The sequence below is a fragment of the Plectrocnemia conspersa genome, unplaced genomic scaffold (genome assembly GCF_051122295.1).
Source record: "Plectrocnemia conspersa isolate PC_06_02 unplaced genomic scaffold, ASM5112229v1 ptg000012l, whole genome shotgun sequence".
In the NCBI taxonomy this organism is placed as follows: domain Eukaryota; kingdom Metazoa; phylum Arthropoda; class Insecta; order Trichoptera; family Polycentropodidae; genus Plectrocnemia; species Plectrocnemia conspersa.
The window spans coordinates 21,641,161-21,668,079 of record NW_028277176.1 but is presented as its reverse complement, the minus strand read 5'-3'; the positions used below and the strand labels follow the sequence as shown (position 1 = coordinate 21,668,079).

At 29.0% G+C, this 26,919-nt stretch overlaps 1 protein-coding gene across 4 annotated transcripts in view; it reads right to left on the bottom strand.

Moving 5' to 3' along the window:
- LOC148228597 (uncharacterized) overlaps positions 1–26,919 on the bottom strand; it is a 47,953-nt gene that overhangs the window by 2,425 nt on the left and 18,609 nt on the right. For 2 of the 4 annotated variants that reach the window (XM_088200361.1, XM_088200362.1), the window contains exon 2: positions 18,995–19,056. The exons of the other annotated variants lie outside the window; for them this stretch is intronic. In XM_088200361.1, the coding sequence (XP_088056487.1) occupies positions 18,995–19,010 (16 nt within the window). In that variant the 5' untranslated portion in view covers positions 19,011–19,056. The remainder of the gene's footprint in view (positions 1–18,994; positions 19,057–26,919) is intronic. 4 annotated transcript variants of the gene reach the window in all.

Genomic DNA, 26,919 nt, shown 5'->3' with positions numbered 1-26,919 from the left:
TTAAAAACACAAAAACGATGATAAATAACTTTTCATTTGCCGTGATATGACATACCGAATGTACATGACATATTATTATGTAAATATCTTCATAATTATGTCACATAAAATATTCTTAATTTAAGAATTCCTCTGCGAAACACTTATACAAAATACAATATATAAAGTAATCTCGAAATAAATATATATTTTTTTTTATTTTAGTTATAACATTCTTGATTTGTCTGTAGATACTTGAGTACTTTTTTGTATTATTTGTATTGGTGCACATTTAGACTTTACATTTTGATATTTAAAAAATATTGGGCCCCAAAGTTTACGATAGCAGATTTTTTAGTGAACAATTTATACGAAATTTCATGTTATATGATTTGTTTTTAACTTGGCATCTACGGCCATTAAGAACATTTGTGAAGTGGTAGATGATTAATTAGCTATTCCCAAATGTTAAAGATAAAGGCAATTTTCTATTGTGATCAAATGGATCGTTATGCAAGAGGAAGTTTAAAAAAGGCCTGCACTTATCAATAGAAGTCTAAAAGTTCTACAACACGACAATGCGCATTCCCATGTTGCAAAATGGACTCTTTATAAAATTAAAATGTCGTACTTTTTACTACGAAAAAACGTTAGTTTGATAATAAAGCAAAACTAATAAAATAATATTTAAAAAAATCATATATTCATTGGTTCATGCTACGCAACAATTTATTAAATTAAATATATTAAAAAAAAACAGTATTCTTTTCTGTATTTATTTATCATTTTAATTAAATTAAAATTGTTACGCAAATCTTTAAATAGTTTCTAGTGACACATACGATAAATAATTTGTACCTTAAAACAAGTAACTAAGTTCGTATCAAAGTTCAATTACATAATTGTAAACGATGATGACAAAAATAAGTTTAGAAGCTGTGACAATGTGTCGAAAATATTTTCTACCTGTCCTTGAAGCACTTTTATAACATAATACAGCATAACTACTACTTTCCAGGTGACAAAAACGGTTAAATCTTGTGAATCACGCTCGGCGCCGAGCAGACATTAAAAAGAGAAATAACGAACATCCAGAGCCAAAAGATGAAAATCTTTCATTCGGCCTTAATAAAATGTTTTGATGTGTGCGTAATCCGACGCGACATCTTGAACGCATTCCAAATTACGCTAGATTTCAGGATAATGGCTGGATATTAAGTTCGGACGATAATCACACACACACACATTTTACTATACAATGAATGGAGGGAATTTCTTGCTTTGCTGGCAAACGTTTACTTCATTTATAGACGCACTTATTGAGCGCAAAGAAACTTTGTTCGAAAGAGCATTAAAGAAAGCCATTCGAAGGGTGCTGGAATTTCCGTGTCCAACTTGGAACGTTAAATCATTGCGCAATCGGAAAGTTAGCAGTTAACGCAATAATCAATTAATGTTTAAGCGTTCGAGTGAAAATAAAGAATTTGAAACAATTTTATAAAATTATTATTTTAAAAAGTCGGAATAACGTAATGCGTTAAATCTAGACTTGTAATCCGGAGGTCGCGGGTTCGAGCTACGGCAGCAGAATCGATTTTTTATTTATACAGGTGCGGTATTATTGAAAACCGGCCCCAGTTGCAAAGTGATATTTATTGATTTTAAATTGAAATACACAAAAATAATTGATAATTATTTATCACGATGTCACAGATTCTCAGGCTAAGAACTCTGGTAATTAATACTTACTGATTGATTATGTCTGATTGATCTACCTAGCTGGTACAGATTTACACCGTTGTAACGCATTGGGCTTACGCATGGTAGGTTACAATTAAAGATTAAAATAAAATAAATATTACTGTGAGCACTATCATCATCTACTATCAACTTTGAGCAGCAAATAAAATATAACTGTAACATATAGTTATAAGCCAGACGAAATATTTTTCTGTTAGTTAGCAAAATATTTTTTTTAAATATAATAAAAGCCTTAACTGAAATTATTCTGTGCATACGAATATGAATTTAGAATTAAGACAATATAAATTGTTTTGAATTAATATTTGTATACATTGTGTAAATAAAAAAAGTAATCATTAATTTTAGAAGTAATAGAGATGGCGTTTAAGTGGAATATAAGAACATTTAAAGACATACTTTAATTAATTTGCCATTTTAACAATAATGCAGACAACTATTGTGTAAATATTAACAACCAGCTCAAACGAATGAATAAAACTAGAATAATAAAAATGTTATTTTCTTTTCTATTACAGGCAATTTAAGCATTCTATATGTATGTATTAAATAATAATAATAAGCCTCACATTCAACACTAAGGTCATCTAAATGAAAAAGCAATACCCACGCTTTTTGACAAAAGGCATAATAATAATAATAAGAAATACCACAATTGAGTAACTAAACAAACACCCTATTAACGCCCGTTAACCGCTCCTAATGACCAGAAAAACTACCCTTTGTGCGTTCAAAATGCAATAGACAATGCGTCTAACCGGTATAAAACCGTTATTATTAACGACCTTCGGAATGTGTTTACCTTGTAATTTCTCTTGTTTAAAGTGTGAGTATATTTCCTTGGTCGAATACGCAAGCGATGCAATTGACCAATAAACATCATCATCTGTGGTTTGTTAAAGACGTCTCGAATTAAGAGTGTAACAGATTATTTGTAATACTAGATTAATATTTAATTTAGTATTATTGAGCAATATTTAATTATTGTATTAATTATTTATTTAATGCAGCTGATGTTATTATTGTGAATATGGGAGCACACTTTATTTGGCCATAGTGAATTTTATTCGCTTAACTAATAATACAAATAAAATAATAAGTCATTTGAAATTTACATATAAAGCATTTAAATGAAAATAATATTATGTAGAATTTGTTTAAGCGTTATATTGGTCAAAATAGTTTTTTTTATTCTTTTGTTTTAATATTTTATTGATTCAGTCTGGCGTGAACAATCAAAGATAGCGGTCCTATTTCGGTATGATTTGATAATAATTTTTTACTTTTTTAATTTATAAATCTTTAAAACATAAAATGCTAATTGATATTAAATTTAAATTATAGTAATATTTCTTGCAAAATATAAATCTTTATTGCATTTATTATTTTAAATTTCCATAAATTATACTTTATAATTAAAGAAAAGTTTTAGTTTCATAGATTCATAAATTAATTGCATAATAAATATTGCAACAATTTTAATGTATTTTATGGTTATATTATTTTTTTCTTAACATTTTACCTATAAAACAACTGAATATAATTATTTTTAAGCAAAGCAAATTAATAAATACAATTTTGATCATTGTAAGATTCAGTTGTTCTTTTATTTTATAGTAAAATTATCGTTAATAAATGACTAATTAAACATTTAATTTACAGTAAAAAAATAATTAATAATATATATAAAAGCTTAGACGAATATGTGAGAAATTTGTTATTGCGGACACAAAGGTCGATATTATAGTTCATAAGCAGACAACGATTTTTTTATTATATAATATAATATTTTAAATAAAACCATACGTGACTTTTAGTCTATTAGGAATTATAGTTAATGATCAAAAATAATTCACACCCTTTTGCGATTTGCGAATCGATTTGTTCAGTTCGTGACAAATATGTTATGCCTCACAATACTTATAAATATGTATGGGTAGCGTCATTGCTTGGCAACCTTTTCAATCATACTGGTCATATATAAATTAATCTTAATACACGGTTCGAATGTATAAATATTTTTTCACAACAAAAATTATATCCATACTTTGGTTATTCTAAAAATGTGCCTTATTTAAAAATAATTGTTCTCATTTCCACACCATATTGATTACTTTACATTAAGCCAAAATGTTTTACTTTTAATTATTTTCATTCATGCTTTCTATCTGATATTAATTTAAGAAGATATGTAATCCGACTCGTTACTTGTAAGCAGTCAATTATTAAATATTTTTGTTTAACGAGATACTTTTTAATATAAATCTGTTTATACTATCACATACTATATGAAAATACGAGATATAACTTCGCCGACAGGCAAATTTTATGGCGTAACTCTGTGGATAGTCCCCATACGTTTTTGCAATCTGCCGATTCCCAAGCGAAGCGGTTTTTTCTTATCCGTTTATTATTGTAGTTATTAAATTATCAAAACAGAGATAAGGCCGATTAGAGAAATTAGTAGTTAAGAAAATTGTAAACAATTTTATGCTATTTGAATATTTTTTATGCAGCGGTATAAAAAAGGCAATGCTTTTTTGAGAAATTTTCTAAAACAACAAAACTTTTTTGATTTAAATTTAAAAAAAGTCGTAGTTCAACTCTCGATTCAATAATATATTTTTTAAAACAAGTTTTTCAACTTTAATATTCATTTACATTTTTTTTATAATTTTATGAAATGTTTATTCGGGTATTTTTCTTTATGAACTTTAAATAAAAATTTGAATATCAGTATTTTTTCCAATTCTTCATAATGCACAATGGTATCCAAATCATGGCTAAATATAATTGATGTAATATATATTGAAAGTCTAAAAACTTTTTAATCTCAATGGTTCTCGTTTAATAACTCCCAAATGAATTTAAAATTTAAGTCACAGCAACGCATACACTTATGTCCGTTGCCACGTCACTTAGTTTTTTTCGTGGTAAGCTAAATTAGTCAGAAAAGTTTTTTCTTGCAAAATTTCTACCCACTTGGAATTTATTGCGCAAGCAGCTCGTCTGTTTAATTAAAATTATAACATATGTCACAAATTGAAACGTAACACGAAGGAAACGAAAAATCATTTTTTAATTATATTATTATAGACAAAAATAATAGGTTAGTTAGGAGAAAAAATCTTTCGGCGATTTTAGGTTGATAATGCCTGGTTTAGATAATTTCAGTGTCATTGATCTTCGCGCTCTGAAACAAACACTATTGCATAACCTTTGGCGCATAAATATAACTATTCATTTAAACTCTACACTATCATTAGTTTTAAAGATAAATTAAATACCCATTTCACACGCGCAATAGAGATAGGAATTTTAAATTCAATAAAGACAATGCCAAACGCCACAACAATGCGAAATGCGCAAATTCTCCGCGTCCGTCCAGCCGGTTTTCCGCCATTTTCCGCTTTTAAAGATACGGCTCGTCCGCATCGCGTATTCTTCTCCGTTCTTTTTTCTCATACGTACTCGTACGTAGGTACTATAGTACGTTCAGCAATACGCCGGGTATGGTGCAAAACTGGAATTCCGACCTTGAAATCCTCCGGCCAAATGCGAAATCGATGAGACCCAAGGACGCATGCACCGTTTTGTGTACGAGGTGGGGCACACTAATAATTCCCGACTCAAATGTGTATTAGTCGGCTCATACGTGTAAGGAACGATTTTCCTTTTGCGAATTCATACTATTGGTACACGTGCCCTACACCCTTTACGTATTATTCTAGATGTAGTGGTAGGTTTACGCGAAAAAAGAGTTCCAATCAACTTAGAAAGTTACGCTTCGTGACACGACATTTGAGAGACATTGTATAATATTTAATCATTGATAACTGTGTTAGAAATGTACGTGAAAATTCATGCGAAAGAACAAAAACTCATAATCATGGGCTGACATAATAGACAAAACGTTCTTGACAAATCTTTTAATCCTTGCCTAAAATATGTCAATTATAATTTAAAGGACATGTGAGAGATGCAAATTAGAAATGGTATTTTTGTTCACCATTATCATATATTTTTTTTGAAAAGCATTATTTTAACCTGTATACACAAACATAAAGCACTTTAGTATTTATGAAAAACTTCGTTGTAATAGTTTTACAGTCAATACTAAATTTGATATTGGAATAAATATAAGTAATATTTTTACTTGGTCCTTGAAATTTTAAAGAAAATATGTTTCTTATTGAATATTTTTTTATTTAAATGTGTCAGTAATTTAAGAACGACATATAGTATTCAATATCAAAACTTGGACTTTTGGTTTTAAAGTTAATGCAATAAGAAATTTATTTGGCATGTCATTTGCCTAAAAATATATTGTGAATTATTTGTAGCACGTTTATATCATTTTTTAAACTAAAGTTGTACTTTTTAAAGGAAAAATTAATGTAAAGTAATATATAAATTTTGTGAAAAATTTGATACAATCCCTTGCAATATTATTTTTATAAAATAAAATTACTTCTTTGGGATAGGGGGTATATATTTTCTAGGGCATTACAATATCAAGAAGCAGTAGTATTAAAATAAAAAATATTATTGCTATTGTAACTGTTTTTGTTCCCGATTTTGAAAGAATCGATTTCTAAAGCCGATGCCAATCGATAGTCTCAAATACTATGCGAATTTTATAACATTAAATCAGATATTGTATAACTAATGTATGTACATAAAGGTAGCTTTAAGAACGGGTTGCTTGGCGTAGCCTAGCAATTTCACTGCGAAAATGGCCGCAATTTAAAATTTGAAATGCATACGTGACCTCTATATTCCGTAGTACAAATGCATATACGTACATACATATGCGAATAATAACCTAGTCGTTATAAATTCATCACAAATAGGATTTTGTTTAACCTGTATACAGTCCATAATGTATATATCCTATTTCTACATCTAAATTTTCAAACTCAACCAAAACAACGAATGCAAATTTGTAATTTTTTATCAGATACTAAATAATTAGTTTATTAGCTTAAAATAAATTTACAGTATCAATCTTTTTAAAAATCCATTTAATCTTGTCTTGTACATTCGTTTGCTTCAATTTTTTATGTTAAAGAATCGTTAAAGAAATTTGATGTCAGTGTAGTTCAATTGTTCGTTACTTACGTACTACGTTTTTATAAAGGCCCTAGAAATTTATCCTTCGAATATTGTTAATGTTAAGAATTTTATCACCTAATGGCTATTGATGAATAATACAATGGAATTTTTATATTCTCATATTACTGTCAATAATACACGCTCCTTATAATTTAGTTATCAAAGAATCATAATTCATATATAATAGGGAGAACTAAAAATAGTTATTGAAACCTTGAGCAAAATATTTAAAATTATATACATCGTTATTCATTAATTTGTTTATTTCTACATGTTCTTTAATAATAAAAAAACACACATTTCCGCTAGCGTATGTATCGACATTTTGTGCACCACTGTTATATATTCTTTACAAATATCATATCGGAGAAGAATACAAATCATATTTTCAATGGATTTACTTTTATCCGTAACACAATAAAGTTTTCATTATCCTTTTATTCCTTGGTTCGTATTTTTAAATGTCGTGTGCGCGTGCAATGTGTGTGGCATGCTCGAGCAATATTTCAGATGAAACGTGTTATTTCGCAATTTAACATAAAATTTTACGTACAGAAGCGTATGTATGTATACTGTTTTTTTTGCTTTGTTCGAGTTGTAAAAATTTCATATCACAAAAAAATTCTGATCAATCATTTATAACATAAATAATTTTTAGCACTCTTATTAGATGATTATTAACATTTTTACGTGCATATTTTTTTAATAATAAAATAGTAAAAATAATTTCCGGTATAGTTATGTCGTAGGATTTTTATTAATAATATATTTTTGAATTATTTAAAAGTTTGCATATGGTATATCGTCAGCCATTAGCATTGTTTCATATCACGCGATTAGGCTAATTAAATCAAAGGGGCAAAATCATATTTTAGAAATAAATAATATTTATCATTAAAATTATCTATAGTAAAACATTTTCTTTTGTATTTTATAGTATATTGAAACTGTCTTATATGAGGTACAATGATCTTCGGCGTGATCGTCGAAAAAGTCAATTATCAATATTAACCTCAATTTATTTCAAATCATTTTTTTATAAGATTTGCCATTAAATACACATGTATAAAAATGAGCTCTTTTAAATAATTTCCCTCATTGAGAATAGGATCAGAGACTCATTTTGCACATATAAAATTTATTTACATTCGTTTGTAAGTACGCTTTTAGTCATTTATATAATGTTCGCGAGAACACGCAAGATATGATACAATTTTTTATAGTAGGTACTAACTTCGTGCTTTTCAGCTGACACCGTACATAATACAGTAGGAAAAGCTAACAAGTTAAATTTGCGATTGTGTGAACGTTTAAAAACACCTGACCTATGTAGCGGATTCGAGCACGCGACACTGCGGTTAACCGTTCAAGGCCAGCCGGGAGCCCCCAGCGCCTCCGCCCCCCGGTACTCGCGTGCCAGACGAACTTCACCCCCGGCGTCCGCTTTCGCCGCACAAAGAGCGAAAGCTCGTTGTACACTTCCGCCTCCGTCCGCAACTTGTTTTCGCTCATTGACGACGAAGTTGTTCGAAAATTCACCATGTAATGACGGTTACATAGAGATGTTTTCTGATAACATGTCAACGAAAAAACGAAGGAAAAGAACCCAATTCAAAAATATATTACTTAACATTAATTCATTTAAAACAGATTTTACTTGTTTAAAAAATAAAATCGAATCTCGTAGTGTATTGAAATTTTTATCGTGTCTGGGAAATCGAAATTAGTGATTATTATATAATTATAATTCCGATCGATCATCACAAATTAGGTTTACCTAGATTTTTCCAAACTAATGGATGAATATCGTAATGATTAATTAAAATCCAGCTTGAAAATTTTCTAATACTGGCATAATTCAACTCCTAGAGAATATCTTATATGTATTTAATAAAAAAATATAATAATTATTACACTGTATACATTTTTAATCAACTGCAATTTTAGTTATATTGATTTTTTTATTATTTTATCTATTTATCCAGAAAATTGCATTATTATTAAAGTAATTTACAATAAACCAGCACTGTCCAAATTATAAGGGTTGTAGCATCATACAAATGTATGTGTAAAATGTTTATCAAATATATTTAAATAAAATTAATAGCAGTAATCATATTAATAATACGCGAAATATATAAAATATCATTTTTTTAATCGTATATGTCGTAATCGCATAAAATTATTCAGTAAGGTCGCGTTGACATTACTGTGTCATTTACAGCGACTATTATACGGCCTCTACTATCTCTATTGTGCGCCACTTACTACCTTTTTTACCCTTGAAAAGTATTCGTATCTCGAAAGTTTATCATGCTTTGTTATAGAGCTTTAAAAATTGAGCGTAAGACATAATATATTTTCATTTGCGGGCTTAGAAACAGGTTCGTCGCAATGTCTCTTCTTTCGGAATGAAAAAATAAGTCTCCGCTTCCTGAGGGAATTTTCTTGGAAAATACTGTTTTCAACCGTAAATTTAAGTCATAGTAATTTTAAGACTAAAATTGGATTATAAACTGGCGAAAAAATATTATTATTCCAAACAGTACTTTTGTATGTTTACGCATCATAATAATAATATATTATAAAAAACGATCAATAATAAACTGAAGAGTGAATTAAATATGTAAAATTATTGTGACAGCGGAGTATATTTTATGGAGTAGGAATATAAAATATAAATAATTTTTTCATTTTGCTTCTCTATATTTTATTTTATATTCGTATGAAATAAACATCAATGTTAATAATTTATACGCAGTACTTTGTGATCCGCAATTAATCTTGTTTCACGTTTATCTCATACATTAATTATCGTTTTATCTTTTAGACAATGAACACAGACACCTTTGAGAAAAGCGTCAAAGAGCTTATAGAGCAAATTGTTGGTTTTCACCGAGCGATTTCAGAAAAAGATGACGCTGATATTGAAACACACGATTTGAAAAGCGTTTTGCCAAATGTGGCACCCGAAGACCCAGAAGATTGGAGTAAGATGATAGAAAATGTCACTAAACGTATTTTGAAATACAACATAGCCGCCCACCAAAAACATAATTATGCCTTTCCTCCGAACGGAGGTTCTTATCCGTCGCTGATGGGCAATATGCTTTCGAACGCCATAGGCATGGTGCCTTACAATGCAGTAAACGGGAAGATGAGTTTAAATCTAGAAATAATTATGATGGATTGGATGGCTAGAGCCATGGATTTGCCGATGGATTTTTGGAGCAATGGAATGGGGGGTGGGAGATTGCAATCTTCGAGAAAAGAATGCGTATTGAACTCTTTGATTGCAGCAAAGATAGACAAAATGAAAGAGTACGACGAGTCAATTCCTAAGTACGAATTTCAATCAAAGTTCATCGCTTACTGCTCAGAAGAATATTATTCAACGTTTCAATCAGTCGCCAAATTAGCAACGGTGAACGTAAAAATTATACAATCGGATGAATTTTATAGCTTGAGAGCAGTTACTTTACAAGCCGTCATCGAAGAGGACCTCGAGAGAGGACTTATTCCAATATTTTTATACGCCAACTTAGGGAGCTTACTAAATACGTCCATAGATAATTTTAGAGAAATAGGGCCTGTCTGTCAAAGTAACAATATCTGGTTGCACATTGACGGCGCATACGGTGGATTTTCGCTTGTGTGTTCAGAAATGCGGTATTATGCTGATGGTTTGGAGTTTGCAGACTCCTTTAATACCAATGCAGACATGTGGTTTCTGGTCAACGCCGACTGTGCTTGTTTGTGGGTTAAGGACATGGAAAAGATGAAAGAAGTTTTTTCGAACGCTGGAGAGATGTACACGATGCAACATTTCAAATCGATGCAAATATGGTTTACTTTTCGCTCTTACGGATTGACGGGAATTCAAAAACATGTGAGAACGCACATCGAATTGGCACATATTCTCGAAGGCCTACTAATCCAGACTGGCTTATACCAAATTATGAATAACGTGGTCTACGGATTGGTGTGTTTTCGCTTAAAGCACACCAATAACGAAACGAATCAGCAATTATTTGACTTATTGAGGGAAGCGAAATCGATAAATCTGGATTCGACGTGGTTGCGAACTAAATTTGTATTGAAATTCTGGGTATCGGGGACGGCTTTGAATGAATCTGATATAAGTAAATATAGTTCTTAATAAGTATAAGTAATAATAAATATTTATAATTATTTGTTTATTTTTATTTGTAGAAGAGGCGTTTGACCTAATACAGCTATCGACAAATAGGCTGATCAATGAAATAAACGACGGAGTATGTACGTGCGATCCAGAGTGAGAAGTTAAATTAGTTAATATATTCATTTACATTTTTAAATATATGTAATATTATTGGATACATCGAAATTAAAATATAATATATAATTGACAGTAAAATATATGTTTTGCCCTTCTTGTTTATTATATCAATAAACTATATAAAATTAAACAAATGTTTTTTTAGTATGTATTTATTACCTTTGGTTATTGATTAATTTATTAACGAGTGTTCTTAAATAGAATACAATGAATCATTAGAAATAAATATATTTATAAAAATACTACGAATCCAGTGCTTTTGTAAAAATAATAAGGGTAGCAAATTTTGAAATTGTGAGGAAATAAGCAGAAATCGAAACCAAATGAACAAAACAACCATTACACAGGTGATTAAAAATTTCCAACCCTTATTAAGGTTAAATATGTAATTCATATGGAATGTTTTATATACTGCGTATGTACTTTATTTGTTGGATTAAAAATAAAGAATATACGTATGAAAAATTTAAGACAGAATTTGATTAATTTTAATGGATTTTAATAACAATAATTATTATTAGTCTTAATATGGGATATGACACGCGTTATTAAATGCTCTTCTATTTATAAAGTCAGGCGTGTTAAAGTTAATCATTTAGCAAAGTTGTTCAGTAACGTCTCTAGACATTCACGTCAGTCTAGCACAGGTACGACCTCGTTACACTCAGGTGCCAAGTTCGCGAAGAAGAATCTCAAGTGCCTCACTAAAGTAAGAAACGGACAAAACGTTATCTACAACGCCAGCAGTAGCAAATAAATTGTATTCAAATTAGAGTCGTATAATGGTATTAAATACAATTATTTTTTGCCAAATATTTGCTAAATTTTTATATTCTACTATATTCTATAAACACGTTCGAGCTTTCTTCGGTTCGTTACTCATTCATGATACTTTATTCAATTTTTCTTTTACAAATATCAGTAAACCTTTAAATATTTGTGTTATAGAAAATGTAATATACAATTATTTTGATATCGTTTACTTTATAGCAGGAGTCCTTAGTGAAACTACAATACAATAATATATCAAGTTAATCCCTTAGCATGTTGTATGTAGAGTTTTCGTGGCAATTTTGTCCCTTATCTTTAACGCAGGGTGCTTTTCGCGCAATTTTCCATTTGTTTATGTTATCTCATACGTAACGGATTTTCCCGTTTGCGATATTGTTATTAAGATCTAGAGCTTTAATCTCAACGCTGATTTATGTATGAGGAAAATTACTGGCTCCATCCACAAATATTTTATTTTGGCAAGAAAAATATTACATAATTTAGTAAAATTTTATGCTATTAATCAACGTAAGCTAATCATAAATACATCTGATAAGAATCACGTTTATAACTTTAGCAGTTTTGTTTTAAAAATAGTTTAAATATAACTTAGCCTTTGCGCTGCCTCTGGCAGTAAGAGTAACAAATATGATCAATAGATATGTCTGCGAACTATATATAATAATATATATATATAATACATTCACACAAAAAATAACAAGTTATACCGTACAATTTTCGCCTTTGAGAATGTAACGAATAGCAATTTGTCAGTAAAAATCAGCTTTTACACAGTTACCATTTTATATTTATATAATACAAATAAATTATACTATATATGAGAGGAAGGACACATATAATTCGAATTACTAATTTTTATTTGGTTTAGAAAAAAAATGTAAAATTTATTTACATAAATCGGAATAACATTTTTTTTATGTATTAGGAAAATCTGTGATTCTCGTTTGCTTTTGAGAATCTCTCAATACTATTCGAATATCAGTACGATTTTTTCTAATAACTTTTATATCGATATACTAGAAACTTTAACATTAGACATTAACAATTTTGAAACCATAAGACCATCGTTCGTTTTCAATATGATTTTATTCAGTGGGGAAGGAATATTTATTAACAATACTGCTTTTTATGCCTACCCTTTATTTTTTTTAAATCTCTTACTTCAGGAACCCATCTAGTTTTACATCAATTTTCGAAGATCTCTCTATCCATCCATACTCTTTTTTGGATATAATAATCAACAGGAAGGCTTTTCATTCAGTTTTTTTCTTTGCTTATCACCAAAAGCTTTATTTTATGAGCTCCAGATGCACTTTTGCAACATATGACTAGCTTCTATATGATTTAAAATTAAAAAACAATCAGTTATTTAAAAAAATTAAATAAATTAAAAAAAAAAATTTTTTTTTTTTTAATCACTGATAATCCGCACTCAGATAATCATTTATGTTCTAAAAGAAATTTTAAATTACTAAAAAAATCAAGACAGTTGGTAACGTAATAATTTATGAACATCCCATTAAGATTTTTAAATAACCATGATTCAATATATCGACTATCAAAATAAAAAAATTAGCGATAACATCTATCAAACAGAAACATACAGTTACATTACATCATGTATTTGTTGCCATGCGGCGGGCGGATAAACTCGCTTACGAAATAAGGAGATTATATACCCATATGAATTGTTTTTATATTATAATATTTTTTAAGACTTCATATATAACATATTGTGAATAATTATTTTATCAATATATCTGAAATTGAGTATTAAATTCACTTTTATTATAAATAATATAATTTTTCACGTCGCCATGTAACCTAAAAATGGCTTACGTGTCGAAATGCAATGAAAACTAAGTCTGACCTTCACCCTTTGCAAGATTATAGGGGAGCGACCCAATCTAACAATTTTCAAGCCAAATTCATCATATTAAATATGGTATATATTACAATATAAGGGACTCAAAACCAAAAGCTTCTGAGTCAAACAAGCATACAATTTAGCTAGGAATGCCAAATGTTGACGTAATCAATATTTTTTTACGTGATGAAAATTGCATTTTCACTCATACCAAGATAAACGAAAGCGTGATGTTAACAGCGTTATTTATTCTAAAGTTTTGACAGGGTCCAATACGCATTACAGAAAGCTCAATTATTGTTACATACAAATCCTTGGAGGGTTGCCAAACTGGGGCCTTGGCTACCAATTCAACAGCCTTGATTTAACGCAAGCTTTTACTGTTTTATATAATATGTTCTTCTTTTTTTGTTTTTTTACGGCTTTGTATAACTAGCGACCGATGCAGATTTTAACGATTTAGTTAGGTATATTACATAAACGTGCGTCGTAAATATGCAAATATACGTGAATTTCTATTTGAAAAATTAGTGCGTGTAGCGTACGATTCGTATGAATAATTATCTGTGATGGAAATTGAATTTTCATCAAATGACTAAAGGTGGCATGGCATGGAAATCGTACATAGTTGTTAATCTATCATATTTACAATTTAAACGTTTTCAGTTTCTGAACAAGAATTAATATTTCTCAATTATGGAAAATATTATCAGAGAGTACAATAACAAAATTTTATTATCTAATAATATTATTCTCTAGAATTAAATAAATAACTGTGTGTGTTATACATATGTATGTAGTAGAACCCGACAAAATAAACAAGTAATCAGGGAGCAAACAGGCATGATTAATGATACCTACTAGGAAACTAACGAACTACTTATTATTGTTTATTTTTTAAATAGCATATAATAAAATCAGAATAAAATTATATGTATCATTTTATTATCTGTAAGTATGTATAAGCACTGAGACTAACAACTTGATACCAATGCAATCTGCTCATTAAATTTACAATACTTTTTTCCTGCTTTTTAATTCGAATGCACAAACTAAGCTAATGGGCGTGCAAAAAAATCTTGACATACTTATTAGGGATATCGATTATATAGTTTACTCCAGTCGTTACTCTACTGCAAAGTTGTTATAATTTTATTCGTAAAAGTCAGAGTTTTTATTATTATGGAATACGTAATGCCTTATATAAATATGTAATTATTCAGACTTATGTATTCATATATAAATTTTCTTGTGTATTTCAAATAAAAATATCTACATATGTATCTCTAAAAATATCGATTTTTTTTATATCCGTTTTAATATTATTAAATATTTATATTATATAATACTAAGGACTATATTGTCATATATGTACAATTTAAAATGTGACTTCGGTGTTTCAGTACCTCGCTTTTTGCATCACAAACTACAATATTTATGATGTAATATTAAAAATGCCAAGATGCCAAGATCTTTTGTGAACATGACATTTATCAATGCTGAACGGTAAGCATAATAGAATGTGTCGTCTATTCGCACGCACACTTTGTATGAATTGATAAAAAGAGTTCCATTTTCCACCAATTGAATGCGACACACGATTGCAACTACCAATTATATATACGTTATTTTTTAATCAGTCTGTACATAATTTGTCACTTGCGCTATCATTTTAACATTTCCAAAGTGCCATGACCAAAACCTCGATGCGGAATCACAAGTAGATGAGTTTGTCATGGATAATTAATAATAAAATTGTTGAGCCTAAGATGATCTGATAATCTCATTCAATTATTCTTGATATATTTGAGCGATTGTAGACAAGTCGTGACCTATGGCGGTCGAATGTCGAAAGAATATTTCACCCCTTCGGGAATTCCTAAATAATCCATACAGGGCCCTCTACTCACCACGATATTTATTAATGACATAAATACTACATTTAAAAATTCTAGTAATATTTTATTATTTTAATATTTTTAAAGTAGGTGTATACTATGTATTATTTCCTTAATATCGTGACGCTTTGGGGGTCACCTATTACGTCACAATAGTCTTATATTAAATTAATATATAATATTTATAAACAGAAAAGTGTATTAAAAATTGATCATTGCAGCACTTACTGTATAATTCAATAAATACAGTATTACACATTAAACATTATTGTAATATAATACATTAAGCAATCTAACTTATTTTCCTTCCGTTTAATTAAATTTTGCTTTTTCTCCCAAATCGAACCTTTATTGAACCTGCCCACTAGAAGCTACCTACCCTCTAATTACATTAAAACTTCACCTAACGGATGTAAAGCAAACAAAACACACCTCCGCGTGTATATTTATGAATATGTCCAAAAATGCTTTTTCATCTTCAGAATATTACTTTTTGGCAAGAGGCATTTTCATAATATATCATTATAGCAATCGTGTCAACATCGTCGGACTACGTGAACATTTTTCCGCGTTTATTAATATGAACTTTATTTATAGATTGCGCCTATTGTGTGTTATCGACGTTCATATCAAATACAGAAGCTTCAACAGCGAGAAAGCTTTATTTATAAACTTATATAACATAGATGGGCCGTAAACAATGAACGTTGGAGATAATAATCATCGTCTATAATTTTAATACAGCCGAGGAAGCTTAGAAAGTAATAAAATTTACATAATAGTTTCATTTCATCGCGTCGAACCTTCAAAAAGCTTGCGAGTGACGGTTTATGCGGAAAGTTTTGCATACAAACGAAGTTTAGCACACATGCATTACGTATGCGACGACATATTGCCATCGGGCTTATCCAAACGTCGCATACGTAATGCCCGGGGTCTGAAAATTTATGAAATATGAGAATTTTCGAAAAAAAAAAGAATTAGCCCCGAGGTCGGCAGGGTCGCTTTTGACCTCGACTCGGGTGTAAGCTCCAACGTTTCGAGTTTAACGTAACATATACAAAGTTTATGTAAAAATAACACTGGTGCTCATAAAAATATCACGTTTTCTGAATTATATATTATATATATTACTTTGAAGTATATGAGTTTATACTTTTATTATTTAAACGAAATTTAAAAATGGTACTATCTAAGGCTTTAAAAAGCAACCCTTTAGACGCTTTAAAGGCGTAAGTCCAATGCGTTACACCGGGCAAATCTGCACCAAGTGAGTAAGGCAATCGGACACAATTAATACCTACAAGTAAGTATTAACCACCAGACTGAAAGTCTGGGAATTGGTGACATATATATTATTAATTATAAATTATTATATACTATACAATTTATAATCAATAAATGTCAATGCAGCTGGGGCCGTTTTTTTTAAATAATAGCGCATTTTTATAAATTAAAATTCGAGTGCCACTGCCGGGCCTCGAACCCGCAACCACAGAATTACTAGTCTGAGACGTTACGGACTACGCTATTCCGTTCTTAAAAAAATATATAAATAAATAATTGTAAATCTTTTGTTACTGAATGACATTCGCTAGCCCAATATATTACAACAGAGTATAATCAAATGAGTAGTGAGACATGTATGTAAATCAGTAACATATATTTTATTGTAGTGAGACATGTATGTAAATCAGTGACATATATTTTATTTATTATAAACTATAATAACAGCATACGTTTTACTATGAGCGACCTAGCTTGATTATATTTTAATTATTAATCACGATAATCATCGATGAGATTACAAAAATCCAAGAAAATCTAATATACAATGATCGATTATAATTATATAACAATCACTAATTCCAATTACCCAGACACGAAAAAAATTGGAAAACACCAGGGCCCTTATGTGATTCGAACCCAGATCTTTCATGTATTAATCTCCAACTTATAACACGTGCAAATGCGTATTGAAAAGCACGGTTGATAATACCAAGTATACTATATATCTATATTTAACGTTCGTTCATTAATCTAGGTTTATAGAGGATTTATTAATACTTATTTATATATAAAACCTAGCATGTAATAATCGATAAAATAAGTTTTTAATAATAATTAGTTATGATCACCTGGACATTATGAAAATTAAAAAAAAAACAATAGGGCTCTTACGGGATTCGAACCCATATCTTTCATGTTTTTGTTTCCAATTTACAACACTAGTCTATCGTACAAATGCGTTTTAAAAATCACGTTTGATACCTAATATATAACTATATTTAGCATTCGTTTTTTCATCTAGCTTTATTATAATTAGTTAAATTATAATACAACATTTTATTTATACTACCCATCTATAAAGGATTTAATTATTGTTATACTTATTTATCAGCTTTGTAAGTAGGCTTGGATTATGCACGTTTGTTAAATTTGCTGGTTATTTACGAAGCCCTATAGGAATGTAGATTAAAAGTTCAGACAAAAATTTTTAAATTCCAAAATTATTTTATGAATATAAAAATATACCTTTAAAGGTTTTGTTGATATATTATTTAAATATTTTTAAAATAAATCCCTTGAATATTTCAATAAATCATTGTTTTTAATAATGATGATTTTAAAATGCTTTTTTATTAAAAAATATATTTTAAGCATATTGTAATATAAATTATCACAAATTGGTAATTTAAAGTCTACTTTAAAAACTTCATCTATATTGGGGTATGTAAATAAATGGCGAACATGGTCTTAGATGTTCGCCATTTAATTATAAAAAATCTATAGATTCAAAATAAAAAAGTGACAGATTATTATTAAACTCTTTCTCGTTAGTTTAATTTCCTAACAACAGCCTTTACAATCACTAAGAATAATTAAACGTTTACTTATACGCCTATGTATTACCGCCCACGTATAATTTTATAAAGCTATTTTTTGTTCAAGTACAGTGTGTTAAAAAAACGACCATGGCCTTATGTTCGCATGATCGCACAAGCGAATAAATATGTGAACACGCGATATTAGTCACTCCCTATTGGCTAAATAACACATTCTGTATATAAAAAAAGAGTTTTAATATACACTAAAAGTATTCATGAAAGGAAGTAACTGAAAGGAAATCGTAAGGGTATATTTTTTTCAGAATACAAATTACACATAGTAAATGACAAAAATAACTTTGATTAACGACGCGTATGAGAATAAATAATTATATTTGTTAAAAAGTTGGTTATAAATAAAAAAAATATTCCTTACCAAGTGTGTGTACCATTTTCAGTCTTTTCGTTTCAAGCGTAATACATTTCAGCGATTATTACCTGAAACAATATAAATAAATACTTAATTGGATCATTAATAATTAAATATTTCACAGAAAAATTTCACATGAAAAATATTGCTGACTGTATAATTATAGATAGGGAGGATCCTTAAAATTTATTACAGCTAAAAAATAATACCTTTCAAAAATAATTAATTAGACTAGTAATATAGGGGCCGTAACGAAAATATATGTACATATATAAAATTAACTATGTGCAAGCTTTCACCGTTTGCTTCGAGCTATTCAGTTTATTTATGCGCGTAAGTAGCTTTTAAGCTTTCGACTTTTGGTCCGTAACGTTGTACAAACTGAAACGCGAGCTTTTAACAATTGAAGGTCCGTTTTGTTTCCTCTTGACTAAAAGTTTTAAAATCACTATTTTACATATAAATATATTAAATTTATTATTAATTTAAATTCTAAATATATCACAATTTTTAATCTAAAGGCTTAATTGCGTTTAAGTTTTTAAATTATAGTAATTCCAAAAATTTATCACGAGCTTTCGTGCTTCAATGGCTAAATGTGTAATTATCACGTGCTTTAATTTACATATGCCACTTGCATATATATATATTTTGTAAAATAATATGTAAATGTGATTTTTACTAAAAAGCTTGTCGTAGCGGAAAGCTCGAATTCGTCCGTGCTTCGCAAAGCGCTTCTCAAAATGCACGCTCAAACACTTTAGATCAAGTGATACTTCAACTTGTAAAGTGCACGCTAATACAAATTTCACTATTTTTGTCACTATGATAAAATTTTAAATTATTTAATATATCGCTTATATAATATATTTTTATTTAATATCACAATCATGTTACATACACTATATATGTATGTTTTAATTTCACTATGTACAAAGATGTACCTACTTGCCGGACGTCCGGTATTACACTGACCAGCTCTTGAATCGCTCACCATTAAAGAAGACTTTAAAGCTGCGGTTTTCAAACCGCAGTGCCATTATTTAAATTTTGTTTTCAGTATCATTGCGTCACGGCACTTTGTTAAAAACGGAATCAATATGTAATGTTCATCACGTGTTTGCTTTTATTTAATCTATCGTGACATAAAGGATCAATATAATTATTATAAATTATACCACTTATATGTCACATTTAAATATACTTGTATCGTACATAAAAAATCAATAGTGCTACGACTGTCATTAAATTAAATATGTATAATAGCGCTAATGCTACCACTTTTTAGAGATATAGCTCAAAACGGATGTCATAATTTTTTTATTTATGTGTAGTAAAATTTATAATGAATTAGTACAAACCAAAAGTGATAAGAAATATTGTAATGTATAATGATAATTTCTGCATACAAGAAAAATGTTGATAATTTAATTTGTAAATAAATTAAAAAAAACAATAAATTTAAGAAAATAGCATGTAAATTGCTCAAGAAATATACAGCAACTATAGATCGTGTATTTAATGTAACCATGTATTAAATAAGCTAAAATTATCTTGTTAAAGACAATAAAACACAATTAAGTATAACTTAATTGATTTAGAAATTGTGACTCTAAATAGCATTTTTATACAAAAAAATCTGACTTTAATGCGAAAAGTTATATTGAAAAATAGTGTATAAATCTAAAACACCAAAAACATGAAAATTTCATATATACATAATTTCTAAAATAGATTAATGAGCCATTAATTTATTATACGACATACATATGTGCCTTTGAGATAATGCTATTTTTGCGTAAATTTGTTTAAAAAATATACACTATGATTCTTAGCATTTTAGCGATAATCTTTTTGTAGTGACGGAATTTTACGATTACATTGGAAAATAAAGTGTTTTTATTACCTTAAATGAATTGTTCTACTTTCATAATAAATAAAATAATATGTAACCGACTCGGGACAAAATTTTCATAACTATTTTTTGGTGAAAAAAGATTTAATGCAATACAATTTTTATTTAGATAATTAAAATATGTTCTACTTATTTACAGAATTAAATTTTTATATAGTATCTTGGCTTCTTTAGAACGATGTGTTTTCAATGTAAGAATAATTTCGTTATTTAAAAATTACTTCTAAAACATTTTATAAAACGTATCTCTTAAAACTATTATACACTGTATTTCCAACCAATAATTTCAACTGATATTGATTTATTAATAGTCGTTGTTGTAAAAATAATTTTGTTTTATAGTAAATTAGCTATTTTAAAACATTATGCAATTAATAAAAATCATCAGAAACGAATAAATAAGTTGTGTTTCTTATTACAATCTAAACAATAGTTTGTCAAAAATTAATATGTAGATGCTAAAAGTTGTGATCTATCAGAATAATTTAACAGAATAATGTTTTGAATTTATCATTATTATGATCATCTAAAAATATGCTGTCAGTAGCAATGAATTTTTTAATACAATTTAAAATTATCTCACGATAATACAATAGATATTATTTTTTTTAATATTTCTGACTTAAAGATACAATTCTCATAATAAAAGGCAGAAATATGCACTGTAGAGTTGTAGTAGTGACGTTAATTTACTTTTGAATGGCAATATTTTACTTACATTTTCTATGAATAAAATTTTAATCTATTAACATTAACAGCAAATTATATGAAAATATAATTTTCGGAATTAAATACCTTTCATCATATAAATATTAAAATATTTTGTCGAAGATTAATATCTTCGACAAAATATTTTTTTAGTACGAAAAGTAGTGTAGTAATATTTTTTATACTTAAGTATTTAAAAAATATACAATATGTAAAAAATATAAAATAAATACAACAATAATACATTTTTCGTAACATACAGGTCATAAATTTTAATATAAAATAACATGTGTGCGTTGCATACATTTTGAAATTTTCCCAAATTTCACTCCCTTGAGTTTAAGCGTTAATTAACGGTGTTTTAATGTATATATTTTGGTTCAACTCATTCAGATTTTATATTTTTGAAAACCCATTTCAAAAGGTGTATTATTTCAATTATATTATATAATGATACTCTTTCGGATAGATATCGAGTGTGATAAACAACTCTTTGTACTGTGATGCAACCATAAAAAATCAAATAATTAATAAAATCTCATAATTAACGGGTAGATTCCTACAATATATTTAATAGCTCATATTCTTATATTACTGAAAATATTTTTTAATTAATATTTTTCTTTTTAATCCACTCTCCAGTTCAAAAATATTGTTAGTTTATCAAAAGCGCAATAGCGCAGTGTGGGCTCCCAAGCGTGTGCCAATATTACTCATGTATCTCATATACATAATAATATTTGGTTTTATAGTTTTTTATTATAATATATTTATACTGTCACGTATATAAAAATCACGAATCATACATCTAGTAAAACTTGCTTTTGAACTTATATATAATATTTCAAATTAATTGTTGAATCAAGTGAATGTGCTTTTTATATTATTAATATTTTTTATAACCCCAATCTGTCCTGCAGCTGTTTCACTCAAAAACGTTCAGAGTTCTTCTTTAATTATGTATAATACATATACCATAAGGGCACACACAAGCAAAAAGTGCAATTAGCACAGCGATCGCAGAAAAAGGGATTAGGACGATTAGGGCGTTACGTATAAGCCGTGCGACGAGAGAAAGTGGCGACAAAGGGGTGCGAAACGGGTGGCACGCGATGCGGCTGTAGCAGTGTGCCTGCATTAGGCCACGGTCACATTGGTGCGCCGGTAGCGCCGCCGAGCGACAGGACGACACACTGCGGTGCAACACGTGACTCGACCTTGCCCCACCCGCAATGGAGAAAATCCTCCCCTGGACATATACATACACCATCGCAGGACTGACTATTGCGCACACGTAACGTGTCACCGACAGATTGACCCCGATAGACGGCACGTCTCATCCTCCCGTAGGATGCATTTAACCCTCTGAAGTGCCTTGAAACTGTTCGATAGAATGTGAGTAAAAATCTAACAATTCGTTTTTAAAATAATCGCGGACATACAGAAGGAATTTTCATATTAAAAATTTTTGAGCTATAAAGTAATTTTGAGCTCCTGTAATTGTAGCCGAATCGTAGCGAGAATTGTCAATATATTGCTACCTTAAATTTTTTATTCAAGTTATAGGTAAAGCACTTCTTTGGATTATTAAAAAAACTAGATTTAAATTTTCGGACATGCAACTTTTATGTTGTAGCTCTGTGGAAAGCCCCCATACATTTTTGCAATATGGATATTCTCGCCAACGATCATACTATCCTGAATGCACCGGTTCCCGTTCGATCACCGAAATTAACCAGCATTGGGTTGTCGGCCATATTGCGACAAGTTAATCACATGTACATTAAAAAACGGTTTACAAATCAAACAGCACGTCAACATCGAGGCAACAAACTCCTCAATGTGGACAACTTAAAAAGACGACTGAAATGGACTAAGACCTTCGATTTAGTCTAGTTATCATTACTGAAACTCATTTAATATTAGTGATTGTGTAGTATAAAACAAAAAATAGTGTTTAAAACATAAAATTAATTGTTTGTTTTATGAAAGGACTAGTTTTAATATTAAAAAAATGTTTCTTACGCGGAGCGGTTTCATGAACATTTTTTTCAATTCAAATACTTCCAACCTCTATTTAAAACATCCGAAAAGAAGCATGCATATTTTTAAAAATCTGGCATGGACCTATCCTTTTTATGCAGTGGTTAAAACATATAAAAATATTAATAAAAACAATTTTTTAGCAAAAAAATAATATTATCGAGATCTTTGAAAATTTCTCGATAAATGAGAATTCTGGATTTATCATTTTTTTAGAAAAAAAAACACTAATTATGATACGCATTGCTATGGAGAATGAAGAAATGAAGCTTCTTAAAACTAAAAGGAAGATTGCTATGAATCAAATAGATTCTGTAAATCAAGATATTATAGCCTTTATTTATGCTAAGATTAACTGCAAAATATTAGTTTGTATTGTGACATTATCTCCTATGTTTTTAATTAATATTTTTTTTTTGCATATGTTCAATATTTTTTTAATTACTTTTTATAGGAGCATACATATGATAAAACTCTTTAATAAACAAAGTTTTTCAACCTTTCAAGCAAATAAAGGATAGAGTTGATCTGTTTTCATCCGAATACCCATATACATAATTTTAATTCAAATGGTTGCAGACGCCTGAAAAACTCGCAGATGAATTGTTGCCAAAGTGACAAAGTTTTAATCGTTTCCATCAATATTATATCATCACAATTTAATTAAAGTCGACGTCTGAGAATTTTCATGTTGCAAATTTAGAAAGAGGGTAAATCTAATTGGTATTAAAACTAATGAGTGACATCACACAGGAAATTTTGAGTGGTGTCGGTATTTGAATCACCGACCCTGACCACCCGTCCTGACCTCTCTCTGTTTGGCCTGTGGCCAAAATACATAAAAAATCTAAATTATAAGAAAAATGGAGAAAAGCCCATTGCGGCATCGTAAAAATAAGATAAATTCCCAAAAAGTTTGAACTCTGAATTTGAACTTTCATAACCTACATTTAAGTTTTCCATTATGTATTACCTACCGAGTCACGTACTGTGGGTCGCGCTTCATATTTATTATATAATATGATAATTAAGTAATACTACTGCTCTAACCTGACATGATATATTTTCATATTCTGTTAATTAAAATGATTAACGCTAAATGTTAGATGTAACCGTTTATAATTTGACTTCACGTGGCAGATGTCTTTGGCAGCACTGTCTGATATTTTTAATAATAACCTAATTTTATTTTTCTGAGATAATAATCTGAACTTGAGCATTCTGATTATATAAAGATCACTTCGTATATATAATCATATGTATAATACAATATACAGTTGTTTTTAAATAACTACTTACTATGTTAAGAAAACAATCATTTTAACCTGATTGGCATTATTATACAATTTCAAAATTATCGTAGTTTACTCATCATTGGTTTAGTTTTTCTTTCAGGCATATATTAGTGACAATGAATGTGTTTTATAATACAGACACGAAAAACAATTAAAATCAAGAAACGTTGAAGAAGAAACATAAAATATAATATAATATATAAAAAAAAATTCACCACCCCCATTGCTACACCAAATGAGATAACGACACGTCTCAGAACCATTTTAAATAAATAAAGCGTTGATTTATCAAAAGAAATTTTGGTGAATAAAACTTCTAAGAGGTTTTGAGAAACGATCTCCTTCCGTCAAGTGCAAAAAATATTTTAAGCCACACTCAGTGGTAAATCTTGGATCGTCGAAGAGAACAAAAAGAGCAGCGCACTTCATTTTCATTGCCCTGACACCAGGGTTTTCTAATTTTTGCCTTAAAGGGCTCCCATTGAACATTACAAGATTTCTTTTAATTCGTTGTAACCTTGTACAGGCGTAAGCCCAATGCAATACAATTAAGTAAATCAGAGCTTTTTGCAAATGCATATTTTAGAAATCATATTCAACCTGCAATCGGATTAAAATGACATGGAATTTTAAGTACATGAGGGTACAGTAAATCTGTACCAACTAGGTAAGTCAATCAGTAATAATTAAAACTTACTAGTAAATATTGCTCACTAAATTTTTCATCAATTATAATTTATTATCTCTATTATAATTTATAATCAATATATGTCTTTTTGCAGCTAAAGATTTTTTTTTTAAAAAAAAGCGCATTTTTATAAATAAAAATTCGAGTCTGTTGCCGTGACTCGAACTCGCGGTCTTTGAATTATTAGTCTAGAACTTGCAGACTACGCTATTCTGACCTCAAAAAGTAGAGAGATGGCGGTTAAGCGTCGTGGATATTAAAAAAAAAAAATATGTGGTCTTTTTCTGTTCAATAGATCACAATATTAAAAAAATATTTGAGTCTTTAATTTGACTCACTTTTGTATTTAACTTTTTATGTTTATTAAGTGTTGCTTTTAAATTCTTGTCACTTAGGCAAACCCTGTATAAGCTGCCAATTTAAAATTAACAAGAATCATTCTCAGTCGCAAATTACTTCCCTAACTTTTATACGACAAAGCTTGTTAAAATAAGGAAATGTAACTCAATTTTAACTTATAAAGTTTTCGGGTGTATTCATTCCACTCCTGATAAAAGTTAAGGGTCGAAATCGACAAAGTGAAAATGTCTAAATTGAAACTCAGATCACATATGTATGTACATACCTTTTCTAAGCACTTTCCTTCTTTTTTTACTTTTGAATAGCCTTAGAGAAAATAAATTATTCCTGCTTTTTTTATGCGCGTTGATAAAAGTGCAAAACAAACATTATATACAGCAACTCAAAGTTTGGTTGATTACTTCTGGCGCCATTCTTATTCGCAAGTGAATATTTTTTATTGTGGAACTTAAACCCTGAGAACAGTCGTAATTTCCCATCGACCCTTACATAATTCATAAAATTATAGCTTTATACATATGTAATATGAGACCAATATAACGATAATAAAAACATACTGAAATATGAATAATAACAATAAGGTTTTTAATTATGGTAGACTTATGCGATGATTCATTAGTTTTTGATACTAATTGATTTAAATAGAATATGTATTGATAAATTTTATTTTTGTATTATTCTCTTACCTTCATATCAAAGTGCGACTTTAGTTAATCAACATTAATATCCATCCGCGAAATTATGTAGGTGTATGTCTAAGAAAACAAATCATAATTTGATATAAATAAATAATATTAATTTATTTTTATAAGAGTCACAGTTTATCAAGTATAATTAAATGAAATATTGTTCAAGGATTTTCCCTAAATATATTATTTTCAACGAAGGGGATATATTTTGACACGTAGATAATATATTGCAT